The sequence below is a fragment of the Ananas comosus genome, linkage group 12 (assembly GCF_001540865.1).
Source record: "Ananas comosus cultivar F153 linkage group 12, ASM154086v1, whole genome shotgun sequence".
NCBI classification, from domain to species: domain Eukaryota; kingdom Viridiplantae; phylum Streptophyta; class Magnoliopsida; order Poales; family Bromeliaceae; genus Ananas; species Ananas comosus.
In genome coordinates, this window is record NC_033632.1 from 4,223,630 (window position 1) to 4,249,805 (window position 26,176).

At 34.0% G+C, this 26,176-nt stretch overlaps 3 protein-coding genes across 4 annotated transcripts; 2 read left to right on the plus strand and 1 right to left on the minus strand.

Moving 5' to 3' along the window:
* On the minus strand, window positions 1,621-6,866 carry LOC109718890 (proteasome subunit alpha type-5). The gene is made up of 9 exons (XM_020245358.1): window positions 6,708-6,866; window positions 6,543-6,624; window positions 6,338-6,418; window positions 4,559-4,672; window positions 4,370-4,471; window positions 3,689-3,747; window positions 2,889-2,991; window positions 2,395-2,460; window positions 1,621-1,941 (listed from the first exon to the last, which is right to left on the minus strand). Exons 1-9 carry the CDS (start codon window positions 6,719-6,721, stop codon window positions 1,849-1,851), a joined length of 714 nt encoding a protein of 237 aa, XP_020100947.1. The 5' UTR covers window positions 6,722-6,866; the 3' UTR covers window positions 1,621-1,848.
* Window positions 8,426-13,492, plus strand: LOC109718663 (DNA repair protein RAD51 homolog B-like). The gene is made up of 9 exons (XM_020245004.1): window positions 8,426-8,618; window positions 9,560-9,704; window positions 9,803-9,913; window positions 10,036-10,127; window positions 11,368-11,462; window positions 11,545-11,658; window positions 12,298-12,427; window positions 12,742-12,863; window positions 13,152-13,492. Exons 1-9 carry the CDS (start codon window positions 8,514-8,516, stop codon window positions 13,273-13,275), a joined length of 1,038 nt encoding a protein of 345 aa, XP_020100593.1. The 5' UTR covers window positions 8,426-8,513; the 3' UTR covers window positions 13,276-13,492.
* LOC109718146 lies at window positions 16,985-20,709 on the plus strand. Of its 2 annotated transcripts, XM_020244174.1 has the most exons (6): window positions 16,985-17,173; window positions 17,264-17,450; window positions 17,565-18,096; window positions 18,269-18,764; window positions 18,869-18,950; window positions 20,281-20,709. In XM_020244174.1, the coding sequence occupies exons 2-6, from the start codon at window positions 17,322-17,324 to the stop codon at window positions 20,506-20,508; spliced, it is 1,467 nt and encodes a 488-aa protein (XP_020099763.1). In that variant the 5' UTR covers window positions 16,985-17,173; window positions 17,264-17,321; the 3' UTR covers window positions 20,509-20,709. The 2 variants fall into 2 exon arrangements, with proteins under 2 accessions (XP_020099763.1, XP_020099762.1); XM_020244173.1 differs by having other exon boundaries at window positions 16,985-17,450.

Below are 26,176 nucleotides of genomic sequence, written 5' to 3' on the forward strand. Positions count from 1 at the left end.
TTATCTTATTTAGAAAAAATGATAATAATAATTTATAAATTTATGAATTGGGAACCTAAGGATTCTCGGGTCGATACATGGCGGCAGGCTCGAGGGGCGCGAGGGGGCGGGCGCGAGCCGAAAAAGAAAAAGGGTGGGGCTCACTTTCCCTTTCTGCACGCGGTCGACGAGGTGAGCATCACCTCGTGGACCGCCTGAGGGAGAGAGAGCAGTGGACCTCTCTCTCCCTCTTTGAGATTTTATATATATATATATATATATAATTTTTAATATTTTATTTATAAATATATAATAATTTATTTTGAGAATCAACAAAAATAGTATTTTTACTTTAATTAATTAATTTATTTATTTATTTGTAAGTTCTAGACAGATAATAATAAAAAAATATTATATATTNGGACACGGTGAACCATTCACCGTATCCAATACAAAAATTTTGTATTGAACACGGTGAATGGTTCACCGTGTTCAACTTAAACACCTGGGCCCGCCCTGCCCGCGTGGCGCTGACGTGGCTGGCGTGGCAGGGGCAGGGCCATTTTTGCAAATAATTTTTGGACGGGGCTATTTTTACAAATAAAATTTGTCAGTCAAAAAAAGCCCTTTTTTTTTTTTTTTTTGCTTTTTCCTGTGGGACCCATCCTATCTCTCTCTCTTTTTTGATTTTTTTTTCCTTTTCTAACTCTTCTTATTTTAGAGTATTATTGGCCACATACAAAAAATAAATTTTAATATAAATTTAAAATTTAAATTTAAATTTATTATTAATGATTTTTGAATGTATTGCTTAGCTTTATATATTTAGTTAGTATATTTTATGTAATTATTGTAATTAAATATATTTTTAAAAAAACTTAATTGTAGTGTTTTATAAAAAAAATGGATTATTTATATCTAAATAATTATAAAATTAAAATTAATATTTAATACATACAATCTAAAATATTTAAAAATTAGGCATAAATAATTATATATTTTAAAGTTTTATTATAATTAAAACATAAACATATGAATTTACAATCTAAACCTAAACGGGTGTTAAGATCAACATTATTATTTGTAATCAAAGCTTGCATATTTGATATAATTGATGGCATGTGAAAATATATCTAAAACTTTCTTATTTAGTTAATTAAAATATATTGTTATTTACTTTATAAAAATTATATTTAATTATTTATTAATTATTTATGAAGAAAATAAATGAATTCGTTGCGTAACACGGGTCCTTAACTAGTAAATAATAAAAAGGCAAAAAGAAAAAGAACCAACTAGTCTAATACTAGTCTTTGAATCAGGGTGTCAACTTGACCTAAACAACAACAAGCATTACATTAGTTAGAGCCTCTAAATCCAACTATTACTGGGTTCAAAGATAAAATCACTTCTTTAATATTTTGTTTACTTTTTAATCCTGATACTTTTGCTTTATTTATGTTATCTTCGAAGAATTTGCTAATGCATATATGTTGACAGGACGAGATCACAAAAAATGAAATTCAGAGAAAGAAGGGGAAAATTTTAGTTTTATGTTGTTTAATCTTAAATTTTTCCAAAACTAAACAAACTTTGTATCAAATTAAATCAAAATTGCAACTCTACCAAGATTAGTACACATGTCAAAAAATCCATCACAAGGTCTTCATATAACATACACACAATAGTAATCAGGAAATTGCATGTCTGAGCCCATTGTGTATTGGAAGTTTTCAAGAGTAACAAGATTGATTCCACTTCCACCACATAGCCGTGCGGATTAAATGTTTCACACCAAGTAAGGTCTATGGAAATGGATTATAAAAAAGAGGAGGAAAGGAGACGAAAGAGATTAGAAAGACAACATGATCAAAGTCGGGCAATGACGGCCTCGACCTCCGACGGGGAGTAGAGATGATAAGTCGGAGCGACCTTCGCAATATCAACGTTGTTTGGGGTCACCTGAACAGCAAAGCACAAGTTATTTGAGCCACAAATCAGGAAACAAATATAAAAAACATAAAAGTACATTCCTATAGAACTTACCTGAACTATAGTTCATTTTCAAATGCGTCCCTAAACTTTTAACAAACAAGGTACATTTTAACTTTTTAGACACAATTCTTTCCGATGCAATCTTTTTATAACAGTACTGATGGAAACAGCAGTTCGATAAGGTTAAGTAAAACTAAAACTCGAAAGTACAGGTATGAATTTCAAATCCCACTGTAGTTTAGGTAAAGGTTTGTACATTTTAACATCCAAACATGTGCGTGCACGCACGAGCGCACATGCGCGCACACACCTATACAACGGAAAAAGAAAAAAACAGGAGGACACATATTTTGAGAGTTTTTATTTTGGGTTAAAGAACTTTCGTTAATCAAAAAGCAAGACTTGATTGAGAGTAAATACCTTTTCCTCCATCACTTGCTTTAGAATAGAAAGAGCAATTGTTTCAGCCTCCTGAAGGGTCAAGTCCTGCACAGTATCTTACAACATCAAAAGCTCCCTCAGAGAGAGAGAGAGAGAGAGAGAGAGAGAAGGTAAATCACATTTCTGATCCTAAAAGTTTGGATCGGAATAGGACATCTAAATCATGATTTTCGAACCCAACATTGTGTTATATCCGTTCTCATACTTGATTTGTCACCTCCTTTAAAGAGCTTCCAAAACAAGCAGTAATGAACAAGTTCGTTGGTGAGTGCAATTAAATTAAGGCAAGCATTGTAATTGCAATTCTAAGTTATAGTGATTTAAATATGTATTAAACTGTGGGACTAAAATGTAATCGATCCCAAAACTCATATCTAAACAGGTTAAATCTTAGCAACATGAGAGTCGAATAAAAACATGGAAGCTAACAGACAGCAGAGACCTAGAACCTAGTTAATCGAGTTTGCTGTTACCTTGTTGTACTGCTCCTGGAGTGAGCTATCGGCACCTTCAGAACCTGACCCAATTGCTTTTGCATTGCATTGCCAAAACGTGCCAGATGGGTCCGTGTAATACCTGCGCAACATAGACTTTAGCCATATGTAAAAGTGTAGATATCGCCAAAGACAATCTTTATGTCCTTTGCAAACCATCAATCAATTAGATACTGAGAAAATTTATGGTTTTCACTCTTTTCACATCTCACACCAGAGTATAGCATAATCCCATGCTGTAAAAACAACATTCAAAAGTAATCATCATCTAACTAGAGAAATTTTAAGTACAACAGTGTGTTTCCCATTAAGTGTTGGGAAATAATGGAACTTAAACCACGGCATCCACTACCCACCAAACAAATGATGAGCCTTCATTAGGAAATTAGTAAAAGGTGATTAAAAAAAAAAGATTAATATGGAATAAGTAAACATGCTATAGTGCCCTCTTTGGCCAGGGTCGAGCTCCAGGAGAAGTGCTTTATATGTAGAGCTGCTCGAAGAAGTACCAATAGGTTTTCCGTCAAAGTCTACCAAAAACTTCTAGCTGCAGCCAAAAGCAAAATCTTCAAATCGAAGGTTTTACTCTTATGCTAGAAGCTCTTTTTTTAAAAATTATATCACAACAAAAGCTCCAGATATTTTGCTTCAGAAACACCTAGCTTCTGCTTCATTGAGTAGAGAAGCTGCTCACAAGCACTAGAGCACTATTTGAACAGAGTTATTCAAAGTAGCAAACCATGATTATTTCTAGGTCAGCAAAAGGAATCACTACTTACAAGCTGGGACCATTTTCATCATGACCAGCAATGAGAAGAGATACTCCAAAAGGTCGTGACTGGCAAAAAAAAACAAGAAAAAAGAGAGGATAATTAGCAATCGGCCATTATTTAACAATAACAATCTAAAACTACTTTTGCCTATCGTGTTGTAATATAAAAAATATTATGCCCACTATGAAGAAAATAAGAATTCAAAAGACAAACTCATTTAGCCTAAGGAACTCCCAGACAAATAGCTATTAGCATTACTCAGGCTTTGGATCAATATAACCACTTACAAATTCAAATAACATAATGATAATAAATAATGAATGATAAAATGACAGTTCATATAAGTATGATTTTGATGCTATCAATAAGAAAGAATGTTTAATTCCAATCTCGAAGAGTTTCAGTTCTCAATTTGAGAGCCGCCTCTTACCTATTGTCTATTACTTCAGCCAATCCAACTTAGCATATTTGGTTTAAAAAAAAAAAAAAAGAAAAAAAGAAAAAAAATGCCAAAGTTAACAAACCAGAGAGAGAGAGAGAGAGAGAGAGAGAGAGAGAGAGAGAGAGATGATGGTAAAATATCTACAGAGTAAGACGACAAGGATAAGCAAACTCCTGATTATCCACATCTAGAATCCTTTTTTGCACATAAGATTTTTTTATATATGACGAGTTAATGACGCTCACCATGGACTCTTCATCTCCTTCGCCAAACCTGAGAGCGAGATCACAAAGAGCTTGTGTAGTTGACTCAACAGTCATTGGTTCACCATATGAAAACCTGTGATTCTGATGAATAATTTTTTTGTAAGCTATAGATTGAGCATTTTGGAGAAACAACAAATATAACCAACAATATAAATACATTAAGATTACCTGAGTTTCAACACGGGCATGTTCAACAAGAGTCCGTGCATCAGCAATCAGTCCACTCATCGCGCAACCTATGTGCTCATCAATCTCCATGATTTTTTCAACGCTGCTTGGTTCCTAATAATTTCATGAAAATAAGTGAAACAAATATTAAACCTCCACATTCACAGCCGTAATGCACATTAAAGAATCACATCCCAATGAATAAAATTGATAGTATGTCTAAAAGTAGGAAGCAAAACTTCTAGAGAGAAGTTGATCCCTCTCAAAGTGAACATCACTTTACAACAAGTAGATAATAAAACAGCAATTAAGTTTCTATGTGACAAAGGTCGCCCCAGCACTCAAGCAATCAAGCAAATATAAGGATGGCAATCACAAAATGCAAAAAAACTTCCTAAAAACATAAAACCAAATGCACAGTAAAGGAACATTAGAAATGTCTCATAAATTAATAATTTACGATAGTAAGAGGACTGTAACGGAGTGTGTGTTCTTTTGAGTTCAATATGAATTCGGAACATAATTGCAAATTCTACTAATTCGTCAAGAGAAAAGAAGGCACGCCAAGTGTCATTAAATTTCAGAATAGAATAATCAATAGAAGGATAGGGCCTAATATCTCACAGATGGTTACCCAGAGAATTGCTTAAAAATGAATTCTACAAGAACTGGAAAAGAGCAGCATCACAGGTTTAAAAGGCTTTACCTGGTCATGACTAATTTCATTAGTCAGTGTCCAAACTTTACTAAATTTAACATTTCACAAAAGTCAATTTCCCAACTTAATTAATCAACAGGGCATGTATGCTCCAACTGTAACATTGCAACATTTCGTAAGGAGTTATCTCTGTGTGCATGTATGTGTGCATGTGTTGTGTGAAAATTTAGAGTAACAATGCTCACATGTGTTGTGTGGAAATTTAGAGTAACAATGCTCCTCAATGCTGAATTAATCCTTTAACCAACGACATAATGGTATTAAAGAAATATATTATGGTTGACCTACCAAATGTCATACCAATCGATCAGTTATCTCTGTGTGCATGAATGCTCACATGTGTTGTGTGGAAATTTAGAGTAACAATGCTCCTCAATGCTGAATTAATCCTTCAACCAACGACATAATGGTATTAAATAAATATATTATGGTTGACCTACCAAATGTCATACCAATCGATCAGGTCAGCACAATATAGGGCAGTTCATATCAGTTTCCTGGGTCGTTCAGACTGTATTTACAAGAATATTGGATGTGGTTTAGCACAGTTGATGTGGCATTGAGACCGTATATTACAAGAAAAGTTCCGGTGATGCAACCCTTGCATTCGTCAACTGAACTCTATTCGTGACTACGAACTATAAAGCAAAAGGAGAGATTATCGTATCATTCCGATCAACCACCAAGGCGAGCTAAGAATGCACAACAGAAGGTCTTAAAACCCAAGCTCTGTCACACTTGTTCGAGAAGGAACAAACAACTTCATCATCAATTGCCAAGCATGTGAAATTAGTAGAAAAGAGAGTTCCTAGTTTCAACACACAAAATTCGCAAACATTGCATTTCACAAGTTCGAACCGCCTAATGCAACAAATTAATTGGGAACAAAGTGGAAACTCGCGCAATAATACGAACTTAGTAGTGCAATTTATTCAGAGATAAAAAACAATCAAGCTGTACAAAGATCAACGAAAACTTCATATGAAGCATACCTGTACAAAAATTGAATCAAAAAATAAGGTAATGGAACAACAAATTGATCAAATCAAGAGATCAAATACCAGCAAGGGAGAAGTAACACGCTTCTCGACGGCGAGCACGACGCCCTCTTTCGTCTTCAATCCGATCGCAGTAGAACCCAACTAGAACCACAATGCCACAACAACCAAACAATCGCAAAAACACCAACTTTAGAGCAAGAATCCAAAGGCCCAATTCGTGTTTCGCCATAAAAATCACAAAAACGTCAGGAAAAAAAAATCCCACCTTGATGGCCTCAATCGCGTACTCGACCTGGAAAAGACGCCCCTCGGGGGAGAAGGTGTTGACCCCTCGGTCGTACTCGGTCCTGGGAACGAAAACCCCAAAACCCAGATCAAAAATCGAGTAATACACGGATTAAATCGGAGAAAAAAGAGGAAGAGAACTCACCTCGTGAGGAACATCTCGAAGACGATGTGTGTGAGAGAGAGGGGGAGTGGGGGGGGAGGAGGAGAAGGGGTTTTGTGGTGTTTTGGATCTGGTGGTGTTTTAGTAAATATAATGCTGCGGCAGAGTACTACTTGGGAAACAAGGAAGGAGAGGTGGGGAGTTGGATGGGAAAAGCAATTTTATTGAGGGTATTGTCGTCATTAAATTAAAAAAAAAGGTAAATGTTATTTGTACACACTCCGTCCTCACTCAGTTCCTAACATGAATAAAGTGTATGATTTACACTCTTTTTTTTGGTGTACAATTAACACCGACCATTTCTAGAGCAAGTGGCAAAAGATTTGGTGGTTGGTATTCGATGTCTTAAATTTAAATTCTAGTTGATTCATATTTTCAGCTAAGCTTATTTTTAAATAAAATAAATGATGCGGATAGCGTGCTACCTATCTCTCAAAAAAAAAAAAATCATCGCTTCTATGCTTCATGGCTTGTAGCCATCCAATTCGGATCCAAATGTCGTACTTCCCTGTTGTGCCTTTTTCCTAACAAAATTTTTAATTTTTATTTTATTTTTTAAAATATTAATTTATATTATTCAAGTTTCAAAATAATTATTTAGAAAAAGTCATCAAAAACTTATTTAGTTAATAAAAGAACTATATTTTATAAAATCACTAGTAAAAATTTAAAAAAATAAAATTTAAACATAACAAATAAAAAAGTATAGTTAGATAGGACGGCCTGTCTCCCGGCCCAACACGACAGGGCCTGGGCAGCGGTGTCGGCCGTGCTGGGCCATAGTCCAAAGAATGGTGCCTGGGCTTGTGGCCCGATAAGATCAAAAAATCTGGGCCGTCATGATCCGGCACGGCGTAGATCAACCCCTACCCCTAGCTTTTAAATTAAACTTTATCTTTAAAAAAAAAAAAAACTTTAAATACTCCCGTGGTTTCGCACTTTCTCACTTTAGTACCTGCGGTTTCAAGTGTATCAACTTAGTACCCTGTGGTTCACGTTAGTACCTGTAGTTTTAATTTTCTCTTTTTATTATCTATTTCGGGGTATATAATTTTTTTTTTATTATCTATTTCGGGGTATATAATTTTTTTTTTTTTAGAGATAGGTAGCACGCTACCCGCTTCGTTTATTTCATTTAGAAATAAACTTAGCTGGAAATGTGAATCAAGTCATCAACTAGGATTCGAACTTGGGTCTTAAGTACCAACCACCAAGCCCTTTGCCACTTGCTCTAGGGACGGTCGGTTTTCAGGGTATATAATTTAACGAAATATTAGACCACGGGGTACTAAAGTGAGAAGGTGCGAAAGCATTGAGTACTAACTTGATACACTTGAAATCACAGGGTACTAAAGTGAGAAGGTGCGAAACCACATGGTACTAACTTAATACACTTCAAACCGCGAAACCATAGAGGGTTATTTGAAGCTTCCCAAAAAAAAAAAATTAAGGCCTCGTGTTTGAGATTGTGGAAAAATTACTTTACGTGTAGTGAGAAAGTACGATAAAAAAATATTCTATTTATTTTCGCACATAATATTATATTTCATATAGATACATTAACTCCGTTTTACCTAATAAGTCAGATAAATTTCAATACAAAACTAAATCTTACTATTACACGGTGGTGTGCTGAGGAAGTTTCCCTCGGATATATTCAACCCACCTGGCCACTCATCTTACCTTAGCTTTTATTTTATTTTATATTTTTGTTTTTGGCGCTCCACAATTGTTTGAATACTCATCTTTCCCTCCGCCTCTCTCTCTCTCTCTCTCCGATTCCCGGCCATGGCGGCTGCGGCGCAGAAGCAGAAGCAGAAGCAGCAAACAATGGCGGAGCAAGAGGAGATCGGCGACACGCAACACGGCCCTTTCCCCATCGAACACCTCCAGGTGAATCAGCCACCTAAAAAACCCTTCTTCTTCTTCTTCTTCTTCTTCTTCTTCTTCTTCTTTTTGTCCTTTTCAGATACTAAAACCCTAGAGCTCGCCCTCTTCCTCAACGAACCTCATCAAAACCGAGCCTTCCCTGCATTTTCTTATCCCAGGACGGTCCAATTCAAATGTGCATCCCTTAATTTTTCCTGTTTGATTGGTTTCTCAGTCTTTCCCCCTTCTCGACCTTAAAAATTTTGTTTCTTTCCTTATCAAATCACGCCAAAATCGGTAGTTTGTAGCATTTTCTTGTATATGAACCATCAGGTGCAAATGGGTATCCCTTAGTTTTTCACTCTGGTTGGTATTTCTTCAGAGCCTATTTGGCCTCGCTTTTGCTTCTGCTACTGTTACCTTTTTAGTGCAGCATTTTGCAAATAGAAAAAAAAAAAAAAAAAACACTGGCACTTCTATTGCAGCATGAAGTAGAAATGAGATTCTTAGATCCAGAAGATGAAGCCTTAATTTGGTTCTTCTAATTCTGCTACCTGGAGAATCTCTGGAGTATTTTAATTTAATACTTCTTCTAAAAGCACTACTAAGGCAACACTTCATAGCAAGGTCAAAATCAATACAGAATCTAAGTCTCAAGTTCGAATCCTAGAGTAAGTAGCAAAGGGTTTGGTGGTTGGTACCCGAGGTCCCAAGTTCGAATCCTAGTTGATTCATATTTCCAGCTAAGTTTATTTCTAAATGAAATAAACGAAGCGGGTAGCGTGTTACCTATCTCTCAAAAAAAAAAAAAAATACAGAATCTAAGTCTCCGTTACCTTACTCGACAATTTTGAACATTTAGCATTTGCATTTGGTTACAACATATCTGGTCACTATTAGTGATTCTTCAACTGCAGTTGGTGCTATAGTTGATAACGTATTCTTTTGTTGCGTAAATTGGTAAGGCTTCTGGAATAGCTGCTTTGGATGTAAAAAAGCTGAAAGATGCTGGTCTCTGCACTGTCGAATCCGTCGCATACTCTCCAAGAAAAGATCTCTTGCAAATCAAAGGGATAAGTGATGCAAAAGTTGATAAAATTATTGAAGCAGGCGAGTGAATGTGTTATTTGCCTTGTATTGGTTGAGAGTGCATAATTCTCTTCTACTAATGAATTGTTTCATTAGACATTTGAATTTTCAATTCACAGCTTCAAAGCTTGTTCCCTTGGGCTTTACTAGTGCTGGTCAACTCCACGCACAGAGGCTCGAGATTATCCAAATTGCAACCGGATCGAGGGAGCTTGATAAAATCTTGGAAGGTAATATTTTGGTTGATAAATTACATGATTTTTCCGCTAGAAATAAAAACTCTGGAATTTATTAGTTGTAAAAAGTATTTGTACCTTTTTTCTGAAAGAAAAAGAGCTCATGTTCTTTACAGGAGGAATAGAAACTGGGTCCATCACTGAAATATATGGTGAGTTCCGATCTGGAAAGACCCAGTTGTGCCATACCCTATGTGTTACTTGCCAGGTGAGCTTATCAGCCCTACTAAATCTAGTCAGTGGAGTTGCTAATATGTGCTTCTTGATGTATTCAGCCATTTCAGTTTTTCTTTTTTTTTTTTTGTATTAATTTGTTACAGTGTGTTTCTTGGGAACTTTTTTATAAAACAACCCTCTAAAATTTTAAAATTTGCGAAATAACCCACTCAAAATTTTATTTGTAAAACTAACCCTCTTTTCGCCACGTCGGCGCCACGTCAGAATTTCTTTTAAAGGCGGTGAATCGTTCACCGCGTTCTCCTATTTCTTTTAAAGACGGTGAATCGTTCACCGCGTTCTCCTATTTCTTTTAAAGGCGGTGAATCGTTCACCGCGTTCTCCCATTTCTTTTAAAGGCGGTGAATCATTCACCGTTTTCTCCCATAACTTGTTTACTGTTATTTTTTATATTCCATATATAATCCTAACAACCACATAAAAATTCTAACAAATTACATATAATCTTAACAACCTTTAAATCCTAATAATTTATCTATATAATTTCATATAATCTTAACTGCTTTTATATGAAATTATATGGATAAATTATTAGGATTTAAAAGTTGTTAAGATTATATGGGATATAGAAACAGTAAAAAAGTGAAAAGCGGTGAATGATTTACCGTTTTTAAAAGAAATGGGAGAAAGAGGTGAACGATTTACCGCCTTTAAAAGAAATGGGAGAAAGCGGTGAACGATTTACCGTCTTTAAAATAAAAGAAATAAGAGAAAACGGCGAACGATTTACCGTCTTTATAAGAAAATTTTGACGTGGCGCTTACGTGGCGAAATGAGGGTTAGTTTTACAAATAAAATTTTTACATGGTTATTTTGCCAATTACAATTTTTTAGAGGGTCATTTTATAAAAAAGCCCTTTCTTGGCCATCCTTGCAATTTCCTTTCATAATACCCTGTTTGGATTGTGTTTCACTTCATTTTTCTCAATTTTCTCATTTGGATGCTCATTTATTCATAATTTGTACTGATTTGCACTAATTTAGGTGGATTTTTAGTTTGATGTCCAATTTGTGGTTATTTGAGTCTCTAAAGATAAGAAAAATTTTCTCTCTGACAAGGCACCTAAACAAAATTACTGATAAAATAGGATAGTAAGCAAACAACAGATGACAACTATGTATCTCAATCACTTGAATTCAGTAATTTGCAAATGAATTCAAACTCATTTGCTGAAAAAGCTACTGAAGTTGCTATTAATTTTACCTTTCAGCTTCCGTTAGATCAAGGTGGTGGTGAAGGAAAGGCTATGTATATCGATGCTGAGGGAACGTTCAGGCCCCAAAGACTGCTACAGATTGCTGACAGGTGTTAAGGAACCATGAGAGTAAATTAAGAGACGAAAAACTAATATATGATTATTAACATTAGGAGCTCATGCGAATTACAGGTTTGGATTAAATGGCGCTGATGTTCTAGAGAATGTAGCTTACGCTAGAGCTTATAATACTGATCATCAGTCTCGGCTTTTGCTGGAAGCAGCTTCAATGATGGTGGAGACCAGGCATGTCGTCTTTAACTTTTATTCATCTCTTGCTCATATGTCTATCCGTAGTAAAGGTTATATTACTTTTCTCTTTTGTTCATAATCACACGAAATCAAATCAGAGAGTCACTAACATTTTTTATTCTTATGATTGTATCGTGATTCGAATTTTGTGCAGCAAGCATGAACACATTGTCTCATTATTCAGGGTTTGTTGCAAATTTAGTCATCAAAGTTTAACCCAGAGATTAGTTACTAAAAAGTTTCAATCTCGATGGTTGATTTGGTCTTTAAATGTCTGTTGTATGAAAAAATTTAAGTCATTTGTTAGTCCACCATCTGAAAGAAGATGCTGTGGTGGCATCATCTCACTAGATTTTCAATATGACAATATTTTCACTTTTGAGGTTTCAAATCTAAAGATGTTGAGGTGGTGTTGTGTCAGAGAGTAGACATAAATTTGTAATTAACCCCAAAATAATATTGGAATATCTTGGCTCTTGATATGTGTGTTTTCCTTGTAAAGCCTATTTGGTTTATCTTTCTGTTCACTGTAGAGTCAAATGTTATGAGAATGGGCGAAATTAAATAATGACTAATTTTGTGTGTTGGTGTTGTTGAGTGCAACTAAATTTGAGCCTCTTTTTTTTTGTGTAGGTTTGCTTTAATGATAGTCGACAGTGCTACAGCTCTTTACAGAACCGACTTTTCGGGAAGGGGAGAATTATCAGCCAGGCAAATGCATTTGGCAAAATTTCTTAGGAGTCTGCAGAAATTGGCAGATGAGGTATAATCTATCAGTCATGCCAATTTTTTTCACCCAACAAAATCTAGATATATTCTCACAAACAAACATGTAAAGTTATATTTTATGTATATATCTCTTCAAAAGGCTGAATTTTTCAAGAACTTAATGTCTATAAATTATTTTGCAGGGATACTAAATGTACTAGTTTGAAGCAGTAATTTGTGGTTCTTCCAAGTGTCTATTGCTATTTCTACTATTACTACTGCTATTATTATTGTTATTACTATTATTACTATCATTATTATTACTACTACTATTATTATGACTTCTTCTCGCGGTATTGCTTGATGTAGTTTGGAGTAGCTGTGGTTATCACAAATCAAGTTGTCGCTCAAGTGGATGGTTCGGCAATATTTGCTGGGCCACAAATAAAGCCTATTGGTGGAAACATAATGGCCCATGCTTCTACAACAAGGTCCTCCTTTTTCTGTGATAATGATCCTCTTCTAACTTGGCTAACATGCAGAAAGCCCCTTAATAATACCACGAGTGCACTTTCTTCTCTTGAAATATCAATGCCTAATCGATCGAGGTGGTACATGTAGGTTTTGATAGCTTAAGTGATCAAAGTGCAAATCGTAATGTTCTCTGAGTGTTTTTTTTTTTTTTTTTTCCTTTTTCCCTCTGTCATCATTTCAACAATTATGTTGTTTCTTTTTTTTTGTTTGTTTGAATAAGTTGATAATTTATTTGATATTATCAGGCTTGCTCTTCGAAAAGGAAGAGGGGAGGAGCGAATTTGTAAAGTGATAAGCTCCCCATGCTTGGCTGAAGCTGAAGCAAGGTTTCAAATTTTGTCAGAAGGTGTTACAGATGTAAAGGACTGATCGATAACTTCGCGATGCTTTTTTTGCCAGGTTATGTTCAATTTCAATGTAATTTAGTGCCTTCTTTTCTAATTTTTAAGCTTGGTTTTCTTTCCTATAACCTGCCAAAAGTTTTAGATTCCTGAATGTGGAAGTGTGGGGTTTACATGGATGGAAATTGATAACTATCATGTTTTGCCTTCCAATGCTGTATGTAACAGTGAATCTATCAATTCTAATGCTTATTTTATATATATATATATATATATATATATATATATATATATATATATATATATATATATATTTCTTTGTGGACTTGAGAGTGTATCTATTTATTGAATGTTCATTTGGTCCTTAAATGGTTTAATGACTATGGTGGTTATGTAAGTGAGGATTGCAAATTTGTAAACATTTAGCTTGAGCCTAGGTGGGTCTGGCTGCCTCAAAAAGAAGTTGATTTGGTTGATTTTATGCTATAAATTTGCAAATTTTGTTCTTTTTTTTGGGTTGATTTTATACTGTAAGTTGGTTTGGTTACCGGATGTTTAATTAATGAAATGTTTGATGTTTTTGCTGTGGCAGGAACCTTAAATGAGCTTTTTGCGTCCCAAAATGAGAAGCTTTAGTTGATAGTTGTTGGCACTTCTAATTGAAAATTTTATTATTACTTTTTTCAAACAGTATTTTTACAAAAGTACTAATTTAAGCCATAGTGTATTGTGTAGATAGTAAAATCATATACTCCGAACTGCATCTGTCAAAATATGTGTTCGTTAGTAAGAAAGATAGTATGTTATTTGCTTCGTTTATTTTAAAAAAAAATAAATTTAGTTGAAGATACAAAGCAATTAAGTTTCAAATTTAGAACTTCGAATATCAATCATCATATTTTTTGCCACTTGCTTTAGGAACGGACGGTCAGTTAAGGAATGAAAATATTAACTTGGATATTGTTCAATTTAGGGATTATTTGGCAGCTAAGTACATAAGTTCTAGAACATGAGGAACAAACTTCATTATATCTGAATACAGTGCAATTTTGATGGGGAATTGCCTCATTGTAGTGTGATCATCATCATCCCATTATTCCTGGGGTACCACATTGTCCACCACATCTGCCCATGGAGGCATGGACTACATCAGTAAAAAATAATAATAAAATAATGTGCCTTTAAATATTGTAAAAGTACAAGAAAAGAAAAGAAAATCAAGCACCTTGAACCTGAAAATGTTTTAGATGCCCAACTTATACCATGTTAACAATCACTGCATAGAATAGTTGGTTTCTGATAAAAAAAATACTGTTTGTAAGTTAGGGGTTCGAACCCCAAAGTGTGTGTTTATTAGAAAATTAGGGTTTCAAGCTCTTTTGGGTATGCTTGTTGTGCTTACTCAAACAATTCCTAATTTAATTAGTCCTCAATTTGTATTAGCTAATGAAACTCTAAGTTCAATTAACCAACAGCAACGACTGATAGCTAATGAAGTCATTAATTTTAATACTGGAAACCGCCTTACGTTGACCACAATCGAAGGTTTCAGGTTCGAGTTCGAAGTTTTTAGCTCTTTAACTGAAGTTTTAGGGGGCTGTCTAGGGTTTTTCATATAAATGAAATCAAAAGTCTTCAAAATTAAGAACAAGCAAATAAAAAAAAATGAGGTAGGGGGACCTGTTTCAAAAATGACCTATTGCTGAGGGTTCTCTATACATTTTTCACCTAACTTTTTAATATAAATTATAAAAAGCACCCTTTGCACTGTAGCATTTGTCTTAATTACTCTCTGCATAAAAAATTGCATCACTTATCTCCCTACACTGTTTTATTGTCTCAAACAGATCCAGTTATTTTGGGATAATTCTTGAATTTAGCTATAAAATTTTGTAAAAATAAATTTACAGGTACATTTATCTATAAATAACGCAATAAAATCATATAAATTGAATAAAATGCCTAATAAGCTCTCAATTATGATAATATTAGCAAAATAATTTTTTTATATATTTTTTGGGTTGTAAATTTGATATATGGTCATATGTGAAATAACGTCGCAGGCTAGTTTATTTTAGTATAATTTTATAGCCTAATTTGCCAACTTTCTATTTAAAATTATAACAAAATATAAGATAGTAATTTTTACAATTTTTAATATAGAAGGATAATTGAGACAGAATTAAAGTGAGATAGGTTTTTTATAATCTAGCCAACTTATTAACTAGCCTAGTGAAGCATAGCACTAATAAGCTAGACAAAAGTCTGGATAAGAATCTCTCTCCAGTTCCAAAGGGGTGTTGTTCAGCAGTCCAGACTGTCCATCATATTCTTGGGCTTGGTGAGCACATTGAAATATTTAGGCACAGGAAACCACATTGTCCCTTGTCCTTGTGTGCACCAAGCCAAATATGTATATATAAAAAAATATATATATTTATATACATACCAAGCCAAAACAAAGGTCACTTCAATGTAGTAGGGCATGCAAGTATGCAACAAGAGTTACAAATGTATGAATAGTTTTTGTTGGTTTAAAGGAGTCAGTAATTTTTTTTCTGTAACAGTAGGGTAGATTGGATCGAGTCATGTTCGAAATGGTAGGAGATTGGATTAGGTCGAGTTATGTTTGAAATGATGTGAGACTGGTTGGACCGAATCATAATCGACCATAAGGGTTATGTCCGTACGCTTAAGTAAATTGGATGCGTATTTTTAATAATTTGAGTTTTTGGAATTAATGGTTAGCGCGAATGATCCGACCGCTCTTTCTATTCTCACAACCTATCTTTTGTATAAAATAATCATTTGATTCTTCTATTGTAAATAATTCATTTATTTTAGTATATTTTAAACATAGTTAAATGTTGCATTATGATAACACTCTAACCTTTTTTAAAAAATGTTAGAAACTAAGAGCACAATTATAAGAAAGTTTAAGGAGTAAATTATTTAAATTAAAAGTATAGAGACAAAATTATCACAGGAACATAGTACAAAAACCATCCCTTTAATAAAGAGAGAGTTCTACATCATCATAACATTATACTCTGCATGCTGGGGCACAGTGGAATTGATGACCTTAATAAAATAAGATGGAAGTAATGATACAAGTGTGTAATGGAGGCAAGAGAGCATGGGAGGGAGAAAATCAACACTTACATGAACAGGGCTGCCCCTTAATCTTATTATTATTTCACTAATCCTACAGGCATCTGAAAATGTACCCAAAACATAGTTGACAAACTAGATGAGAGCAAATGGCATTTCCTTCCTCGCTTAGATTTGTAGGTTGTGTTCGAGATTATAGAGAGATTGTGTTTCATACAATGAAAAAGCATATATTTTTATACTTTCACCTCAACTTCTGTTCGTATAATATCGTTAGATAACTCTTTGTATCAAAAGAAACCGTTAATTAATTGCAAGTTTGTAGAACTTATCTCTTCACTCTATTTTGAAGAAAAGTTTTTCCTATACCATCTTTCTTTTATTTGAAATCACTTTGAATGTTCTTAACTCGATTTGTGACCAGCTCTACATTTCACTATTATTGCAGAAGAAACACTCTCAGAAAAAAAGGAAAAAAAAAAAAACTTTGGATCCAATTTGGTGTGTCCATAGCATTTCATTTCTAGGATCTTTATTATCTATGGACCACATATCCCATGACCACCAAACAAGGATTTAAAAACCAAGAAGCTTCCCAGGAACCAAATACAAATAGTTCCTGGAGGGCTCTCCTTTTCTCACTACAAGCTCTTGCTCTCCTTCCTTTTCTCTCTCTACCTAGTCAAAGCAACTCTAGTAGGAGAAACCATAGGAGCCCAACCCAATTTTTTTTATTTTAAAACTACACCTCCAAAAGTGCTTCTCCATTAATTACTTCCACAAAAGCAATGCTATTGCTGTGACACTCCAAGGAGGTGAAAGAGCCACTAGCTCCTAAATTCAGAAGCCATTTATCTGCTTCTATCTGCTGCATTGCTGACATTTTCCATTTTTCAGAGAGAGAGAGAGAGAGAGAGAGAGAGAGAGAGAGAAAAGCAAGGCTTTTTTTCTACTTGTGAAAGCATGATTCAACACAGAAAAGCAGGTGAAGAGAAGAGAGATTCCTCAAGCCCCAAATCAGTAATCACTTCACTAGACCTCAAAACCCCAACTTATTTGCAACCCTCATCTCTTTTCCAATCTGCCAAGATGGTAAAAATCTCACCTTTTTTTTAAATTGTTTTTATTTGTTTGTTATTTTTTTTTCCCCTACACATTTCCAATGCAGTAACTGATTTCTCTTTGCACCCACTTGTTTCTCCCCAGGATTCATCAGAAGAAGCTGACTCAAGCTTCTGTGACCCACTGTGCAAGCTCAACCTCAAGGAGACCTCAGATTTTGTGAGGGCCTTTCCCATGGCTGCTGCTGCTCCAAGAAGCAGCAGCAGCAGCAGCAACAGCAACAGCAGAGGCTTGAATGAGTCCTCAGCTCAGAGGAGGAGAGGGGAAGGGAGGAGATTGGAGGCCCCTCCCACTCCAGGGAGGCCCATTTTCCACTTCACCCCTTCTTATCTTTCCAAAAAGGGTGTGCCATCAAAGTGGGAGGATGCAGAGAAGTGGCTGATCAGCAGCTCATGCCATGAATCCCCTGCCCACCACTTGGTTAAATCTTCAGACCCATCAAAGATTTCTAAGCAAAATGGTGGCTTTGATCAGAAAGGTGGTGGCTTTCCTGAGAAAGTTAGGGTTTGTGAGGAGAAGGGTTTCAGAAATTCTGTTTCAAGCTTTGATGGGCAACTTGTGCCCTTGGATCCAAGTGTGGCTTTACATGGAGCTTCTGCAGAAGTGCTTTTGAAAGGTTAGAACTAAAAAACTTTTACTTTTTCCCACTTTATAACTCCTTTCTTGCCCTGTTAAAATGCTTACATGTAAGTACCTAAGTTATTGTTTTAAGGTCTAAATGAAACTAAAACTGTTTATTGTCTCTCATCTTTGTAATTTGAGAACCCAATTTCAAAACTTTACTGCAGATAAGTTCACAGACAATGTGGAACCAATCCCCTCCAGTTTCCAATACTCAGAGCCCGCAAAAATGAGCTTTTTGTTCAAAAGTCCATACAGTGCACCGATGAAAGATGCGTCGACGGAAGTAGCTTCTGCGCCGGTTCAGCGTAGAGAAGTCGGAACCGAAATGACTCCTCTCGGAAGCTCGACTAATTCGAGAAGCCACACTCCTATCATGAGCACTTCGCCGGCTAGACATAACACTCCGGCTAGTCGGTCCGGGCTTTTGGTGCCTTACAATCCTAATTTAGATATTTCTGAACTAAAAGATTGCCACTTTGCGAAGCTTGAGCTCAGTTTGCAATACGATTCGGTGGCCTCAAATTGGAGCACGAGAGAGGAGGAGGAAGAGGAGATCTCGAAGAGTTTGAGGCATTTTGAAATAAGCGGTGGGAGGAAGAGTGGTGTCGAGTTTAGAGCTTCGGCATGGGAGGAGGAGGAGAGGGCTAAGAGTTGTATAAGGTGATGAATTAAGAAGCACAACATTAATTGACATGAAAATTTGCATTATGTTTTTTTTCTTTAGTAACAATTTGGTGTCGTGGTTTTGTGATTTTCTTGATTAGGTATCAAAGGGAAGAGGCGAAGATTCAGGCTTGGGTGAACCTTCAGAATGCGAAGGCTGAAGCACAGTCAAGAAAACTGGAGGTAATTCATTTAGTGGGCTTTCTTCTCCCTTTCTAGATTTCAAGTTTCTATAGCTTTTAGTCATGAACACTAACTCTAGAATTCATTGCAAATTTTGATATAATTAGACAAGGATGCACATCCTGAGCTCCTTAACTTTCGATTTTACCAGCTTTCACAATGGTTCTACCGGTCGTGACTTTCTTTAAGAACGTAGGGACCGATGACCGTCATTACAAAGGAATGCCTAATTGATTCATATTCCAAGTCTTCATGTCTTTAAACAATAGTCATTCAGTGTTGGAGCCCAACACTGAGATGTAATAATGTTGTAGTTGGTTTCTTTTTTGAAGGATAGTATTTTTGGGTCATTTAAATTGCATCATATCATGGCCTCTATAAAACTTAGGTATCAAAATCTCATACTTGTAATAGAGGAAATGTTACTTTAAGGGGGTGTTTGATCGCGTTATCTAAGATTTCTAGGTATTGAAAAATTAAGGGGAATATACTGGTACTGATCTTTTGAATGTTTCATATTGGTGACGATGCATAATTGATTTAATTGAAACTCTCAGATGGAGATCGAAACCAACAAACGATGCTCCGTAAATTATTAGTGTTTCTGGGGATGTGAAGTGCTGTGGGTGAGTTTAGTAGCTTATTTTTAAGTACATGATCTCTTGTTTCGAAGTTTTGAATTTGGATTATAGAATGGGGTAGTGTCTGTCCTTTGATCTTTTCTTTATCACAAGTTACGCCCTCTGCGACAGACATGTGCAATTGAACTCTTTTTAATCTGTTTTAGCTACGTTTAATTCTATTTTTTTAAAACATGAATTTGGATTAGTGTTCCCAAAAGTCAAGGATGTTTTTGTTGTTAGTAGGCCATGTGAAAGCCTTCGATACGTGTAAAATAAACATAATCCATTCCGATAACCCACTTTTTTTTTCGGTACTTTCGCCTCGAAGGTCCCAATAGTTGATATTAATTGATTGGCATTTCTCGGAATTCAAATTTCAGCAAGTAATTTGCGGTACCTGCCATTACATTACACTCAATATAAAATTCTCATCAATGTGGTGATTATTGTTGGTAGAGAACATATGACAAAATTTACTGTCATAAAGGATACGCAAATTTTAAAGTGTTTTGCCGACCGTTCTTAAAAGTCTCACATTTTTGACAACATCACTTTCTAAATTGTTTATTTAATGTTTACATATTGTCTATTGACGATACGAATCCCGCAAAGTTATCATGCAATGTAGCCTCATGTTCATATTTAGTAGCTATGTAGTTTAAATTGATTCAGATTGGTTTTTAAATTTGTTTTTTCTGTATTTATAGGTCAAAATACAGAAAATGAAATCAAATTTGGAGGAGAAGCTGATGAAAAGGATGGCGATTGTTCATCGAAAAGCCGAAGAATGGAGAGCTTCGGCGCAGTTACAGCATACACAGCAGCTGCAAAAAGCATCAGATTATGCACAAAAGATTAGGAGCTCTAATCTCTCAGTGCAATATTCCTGTGGTTGCTTTCCCTGCAACAACAACAACAACCACCACCACCTCTAAAGAAGAAAATTTACTCAAAATAATAAAAAAAAAACCCCAACCTTTTTTTTTTTTTTTTGGTTCTCTTGCTGTTGTAGAATCCAAAAGAGGCAAAAGAAGGATCCAGTTGCCATTACAGTGATTTATTTGGCTTATCTGTGTGTTGTTCAAAGCATAATGGCTGTGTTGGGTTCTTTTAATTCATGTGATTTGTTGGATTGATGAGGAAATGATGCAATTTGCTGTGTTTTGTTCAATTAAATACATGAACCCAAGAAGATGATTTCTTTATTAAAAACAAACTCTCTTTGAGGAGCAGCAACAAAATTAGGAGAAAATTGCAGAAAATGAGTTCTTGAAAATTTAAGACTTGTTTGTATTAGAATTGTGACATACATGGACAAATTATTATATTGGGGGTGTATGTTTATAATAATAATATTATCATGTTTTGTGCACCATGCAAGTCATTTATTAATGCTTCCAAGTAACTATGTAAACAAAGCCCAAAGTTCAAAATTTCAAAAGACCCACTTACCAAGGAAGCAACAATTATTAGTTTTACCAAATTTTGCACTTCTTTGACTGAATGCACAAAAGACCTTGTGGTCCTCCTTGTTATACAACTAATTAGCATCACAAAGTACCAAGCCTCATAATCACATTTCCACCTATCATGTTATGGATGGATTATGCTATAGGTACATAAAATGTATCCTAAAATGTCGCTGATGTGTCGGCTTTTAGGAAATGTGAGCTACTACGATAATTTTTTTCAGACTTATTGCCGTACATTATTATTATATTGGAACTTAATCACATTTTCACGTATCATGTTAGCGGGATTATAATAAGAGCATTACAAGAATTTGAAGTAAAAAAAAAAAAAAAGAGAGATTTACTTTGATAGTATATGATTTCGCTTGTTCTTAATACTATACGTAACGTAACAAAGAGAAGACTTTCTTCCACTTCAGATATCACATCTGATACCAACTGAGCTTACACTTGGTGAAAAATGATTTCTTTATTTTTCTACAATCTTAACCTACTAGACATTAATACTGTTTTCATGTATGGGTATATTTTGACAAACGATCACAATACATGTACTCTAAAAAGATTAAAAAAAAATTAGACTAGAAATTTAGGAAGATTCAAACTCAGTATATTCTGCCCTATTACTATATGAAAAATTATTTTTTTTTCTCAGATAATACTTAAGCTGCTAAAGAAGAGCGATAAAACTCAGCATTGGGTGGATCTTTTTGGTGTTCCTATAATAAAAGTATAGAGAGAGAGAGAGAGAGAGAGAGAGAGAGAGAGAGAGTTTAATGAGAATTTGAATTTGGGAGGGAGAAATGAAACAGGGGAGGTGACAAAAGAATGTGAGTAGAGGGAAAGGAACAGTGTTAGTGTTGGGAGGTTGCAGGGAGGCAGGGAGTGATCAGAAATACCCATGTGGGGGTTTTGTCCTGAAAAGCCAATTAAAATGGTGGGAGGAAATGGCTTTTTGCTGCTGCAGCCCATGGAAGGCTCTGCTGCAGTTGCTGGGGTAGAATTGGGATTTTCTACAGTGGACATTTCAATGAGAGAGAGAGAGAGAGAGAGAGAGAGAGAGAGATGTTAGATAGTCCATAGTAGGGGGAGCATCACTAGTCATTCTTTGTGATAGGCCTTAACTTTGGAAGGGTATGCTTTGTCCTTTGTGTGTCAATTATGCTTCAGCTTTTATTTTCTGCTATAATTTATTTTCAGTAAAGTATTTGACAAATAAAATAAAATATACTAGTGCAGAATCCGTGCTTCACGGCAGTTAGATAGTGTTTCAGCCAATTTATAACATTTGTTGGGTCCAAATCACTGGCCTAAAATGTTTAAGCCTAGTTATTATTACTAGTGTTCATGACCTCTTATATACCAAACACAATTTTATTTCCATCCGATATGAAACTATTGAGCTGTTATACAATTATATGTGCATTATAAAAATTATAATTAAGAAAAAAATCTATAAAGTAGGCTTATGTACATTATACAAAATAACTTTTTTATTAATAAGAAGAGTTAAATTATTCTAATAACTTTATTGAAAAGTTCAATTAAATTTAATAGTTTTGATTGTTATCCTATAAATAATTTTTTAACTAAAAAAATAAAAATTGGAGGACTTTTTTTAAATTGTCAAAAAGGCCAAGGTGTCTTTACCTTATTAAAATTAATTGAAAAAATAAAAAAATTAATTATCTGATAGATGTAATTTATAATACTTTAAGAATTTTTGCATAAAAGTTAAGGTATTTTGAAATTTATTGTCAAGTCATTTGGCAGTGTTTGGTCTTCTAAAAAATATCCTAAAAGGAAACTTTCAAAAACCCCCCCTGTAATTTCGTAGTTTCTTACTTTGCCTCCCTGTGGTTTAAAATGTATTAATTTGCTCTCCTGTGGTTTCTTTTTTCTCTTTTTCTTATCAATTTCATTATTTTTTTTTCTTAAATCAGTGATAAAGTTAAAATTAAAAAGTACTAAAGTGAATATTTGATAAATCTAGATGGGCATCTGAAGTTTTTTATATATAATTTAATGAAATATTAACGAAAAAGTTACCGAAAAGATAAAAACGAAACCACAGGAGGCAATTTGATACATCTTAAACCACAGAAGGGCAAAATGAGAAACGACGAAACCACAGGGAGGGTTTTTGAAGTTTTCCGTATCCTAAAAGATAGTTTTTTAATTAGAAAAGGTTCTTTTGGATCGTATTAGGCTAATTTTAGTTAACCAGGTGTTCTGGAACTGTTCTTGGTCCCGACCCTAATTGGGCAATATCATAACGCACAAGCATGCTGGTAAAATTTTTATTTTTCTATTTTTAAACTTAGTTCATAGTTTAATATTAATTTTATAAAGTATACAGTATTATTTAGTCAATAAACAACAATTTAAGTTATATTACAAATAAGAAAAAAGATTTTAAATAATAAGTGTGTGGACCATATCCATAGGGGCCAAATTAGAGCCTATAAAAATTCGGACACGACAGTGAGAAATTGAAAAATTATTGTCTTTTTTTTAAAAAAAAATTAGTTAGAAATGTAAAGTAATTAGGCGTTAAACTTAGGTAACTAATCATTAAATTCTTTGTCACTTATATTAGGAATAATAGGTAAGAATTAATATATTCTTATTAATGCACTGCTGATGTTTTTCATTAAATATGAGATTGAGAATACTTTCCATTCCACGATATTTATGGGGATCAGGAGTACGTAATGATTCCGCTACTTCACTAGCACTTTTTATAACTATCTAACGCAATGATTAAAGTATTATTTGGCACAGTGTGTGCGGGTCTTTGTCTGATATGGTATGATACAAGCAAGCTTTCGTGCTGACAAGTGTACTGCTGATAGGTACGAATGGCCTCTAATGGCGCGGTTTAGTACAATCTTATTTTAATTTTTTTGGTCCCAATTAATTTTTATAATATTATAAGATTTAAAAAAATAGTTATAAATATTAACAATATATAGCTTATACACTCATTAATTAACATAGTGGTATGTTTCTTTATATATAAAGTAAAATATAACTATAGCTCATAGATAATAGAAATTTAAAAATGATTAATTTTAAAAATTCTTTTAATTTTATCTTTTTTGTTTAAAAAATATCAAATACAAAATTAGAAAAAAAATATTTTTTGAAAAAAAAATTATGGAATTTCGAAGATTCATTCATATTGAATGATTGCTAAATTAGCTAGAATAGCACTACAGGTGCTCTAATAATTTTTTCTAATTTTTAGTCTTTTAAAACTATTTATTAACAGTTTGAAGAAAATTAATTTTTATTAAAATATTTGCGCATAAAAAGTGGTTGTAGGCTACAAATAGAGATGTCAACGGGTCGGATTCGGGGCGGATTTTTAAAAACTCGAACCCAAACCCGACTCCAAACCCGAAATCCGAACCCGACGGATTTTAAAAATCAATATCCAAACCCGAACCCGACCAAAAATCCGAAACCCGAACCCGAACCCGAACCCGAAACAATTATTTCTTTTTTCAATATTTCAAAATATATTATATTAAATTTAAAATTTTAAAATACAAATTCAGATATAACATCAAATTTATATATATATATATATATATTATATATAATATAAAATAAATTCGGATTCGGGTCGGGTTCGGGTTCGGGTCGGGTACAATCAAAATCCATATCCGAATCCATATCCGTCGGATTTTTATTTTTTATATCAATATCCGAATCCATATCTATATCCATATCCATCGGATATATCCGTTTTATTCGGGTTTGGATTCGGATAAAATTTCGGGTATCCATACCCATTGACATCCCTGGCCACAAATCTCTAGTGTTAAATTAAATAATGAACTTTTTGTTTTATAATAATGATTCAACCGACTGCTTAAATTTTTCAATATAAAGCTTTCCTTATCATCAATTGACATCAGTACTGCATCACAATTAGGATAAAAAAAAAAAAGTTTGAATTTGAGATCTTTCTTTTTTTTTTTAAATTTTTCTTGTTTTTGCATAGTCCAATAGTAGAATATTGATTATCTATTAGCAAATAGCAAAAGAATAGTATTTATTATTAATATATATTTGCAGCTTATTTGTTCCTAATATATCTGTGAGTACCTCACGAGAGTCATCTCAAGCTAATGCTCAACTTTAATTGGGATATGATGATGATTTTGATGAACAAAGTACTGATGATTTGGATATTGCAAATATGCAATATGATAATCCAAAATATCATTTAAAAATGTAGATGGTAAGATGATCCTTAATTATAAAGCTCTTGGATAAAACTACACTAACATACCTTATGCAATTATCTATGAATTTTTTGCATGGTTTGTGATCCCATCTGTATTCATTTTTAACGCACTCCATTATCTGAAAATTTATGACCAAGTCAAACATAATAAACAATTGACTATTTTTAGACAAAGTGGAGTTTCTAAGAATAGAAAAATTCGAACGAACGGAGCCATTGTGGTTTTATCATTTGATAAGCAGATTAACAACAAATTTGAGAGGGTAAAGGAGACTCAATTCAATAAAAAATATTGATATTGGAATTTTTTATTTCCAATACTGAAATAGTCAAGGGAAGTAATAGAATAATTGTTTTTGAAATGTTTCATGCATGATATACGATCTGTTGCTGTAAAACGCCTTTATGCGCACATAATGACTTGCTTGAAAAGATATTCAGAATTTTAGGGGTCATTTTATTACATACAGTTGTAACTGCATATAAATATAAATTCGGTGTTTGATTTGACGTATGTAATGCAGTAGGGATTGTAGGAGAATGTTCAACTACAATAATTGGAACTATACCCAAATTAGCCACAGTTCCAACTACAGCAGTTGGTGAGAGTAACTTTAAACAAAAGGTATATTTAACTTAATTATTTTTTAAATAAATTTTTTTTTTCATATTGGAGAAAATCTCACCATCATATATACATATATAATGATAAAATTTTAAAAATTATTTCTCAACTGCATGCAACCAAACAAACTATTTATAGTTGCAGCGCTTTCTACTACATCAAACAAAATATGATACATACAGCTGTTGTATATATTTTCAATTGCATGTATTTCTAATTACACTGCATATGTAATTACATAAAATCAA

Excerpts from the sequence above, each read along its gene's own strand:
- LOC109718890 (XM_020245358.1), bottom strand. Across the intron at positions 4,472-4,558 it reads ATGCCCGTGTTGAAACTCAG|AATCACAGGTTTTCATATGG; the intron begins GTAATCTTAATG and ends ATTATTCATCAG. Across the intron at positions 2,992-3,688 it reads GATGAAAATGGTCCCAGCTT|GTATTACACGGACCCATCTG; the intron begins GTAAGTAGTGAT and ends TATGTTGCGCAG.
- LOC109718663 (XM_020245004.1), top strand. The coding sequence starts at position 8,514 with ATGGCGGCTGCGGCGCAGAAGCAGAAGCAGAAGCAGCAAACAATGGCG. Across the intron at positions 9,914-10,035 it reads GCTTGATAAAATCTTGGAAG|GAGGAATAGAAACTGGGTCC; the intron begins GTAATATTTTGG and ends TGTTCTTTACAG. Across the intron at positions 12,864-13,151 it reads GCCCATGCTTCTACAACAAG|GCTTGCTCTTCGAAAAGGAA; the intron begins GTCCTCCTTTTT and ends TGATATTATCAG.
- LOC109718146 (XM_020244173.1), top strand. The coding sequence starts at position 17,322 with ATGATTCAACACAGAAAAGCAGGTGAAGAGAAGAGAGATTCCTCAAGC. Across the intron at positions 17,451-17,564 it reads TTTTCCAATCTGCCAAGATG|GATTCATCAGAAGAAGCTGA; the intron begins GTAAAAATCTCA and ends GTTTCTCCCCAG. Across the intron at positions 18,951-20,280 it reads CACAGTCAAGAAAACTGGAG|GTCAAAATACAGAAAATGAA; the intron begins GTAATTCATTTA and ends CTGTATTTATAG.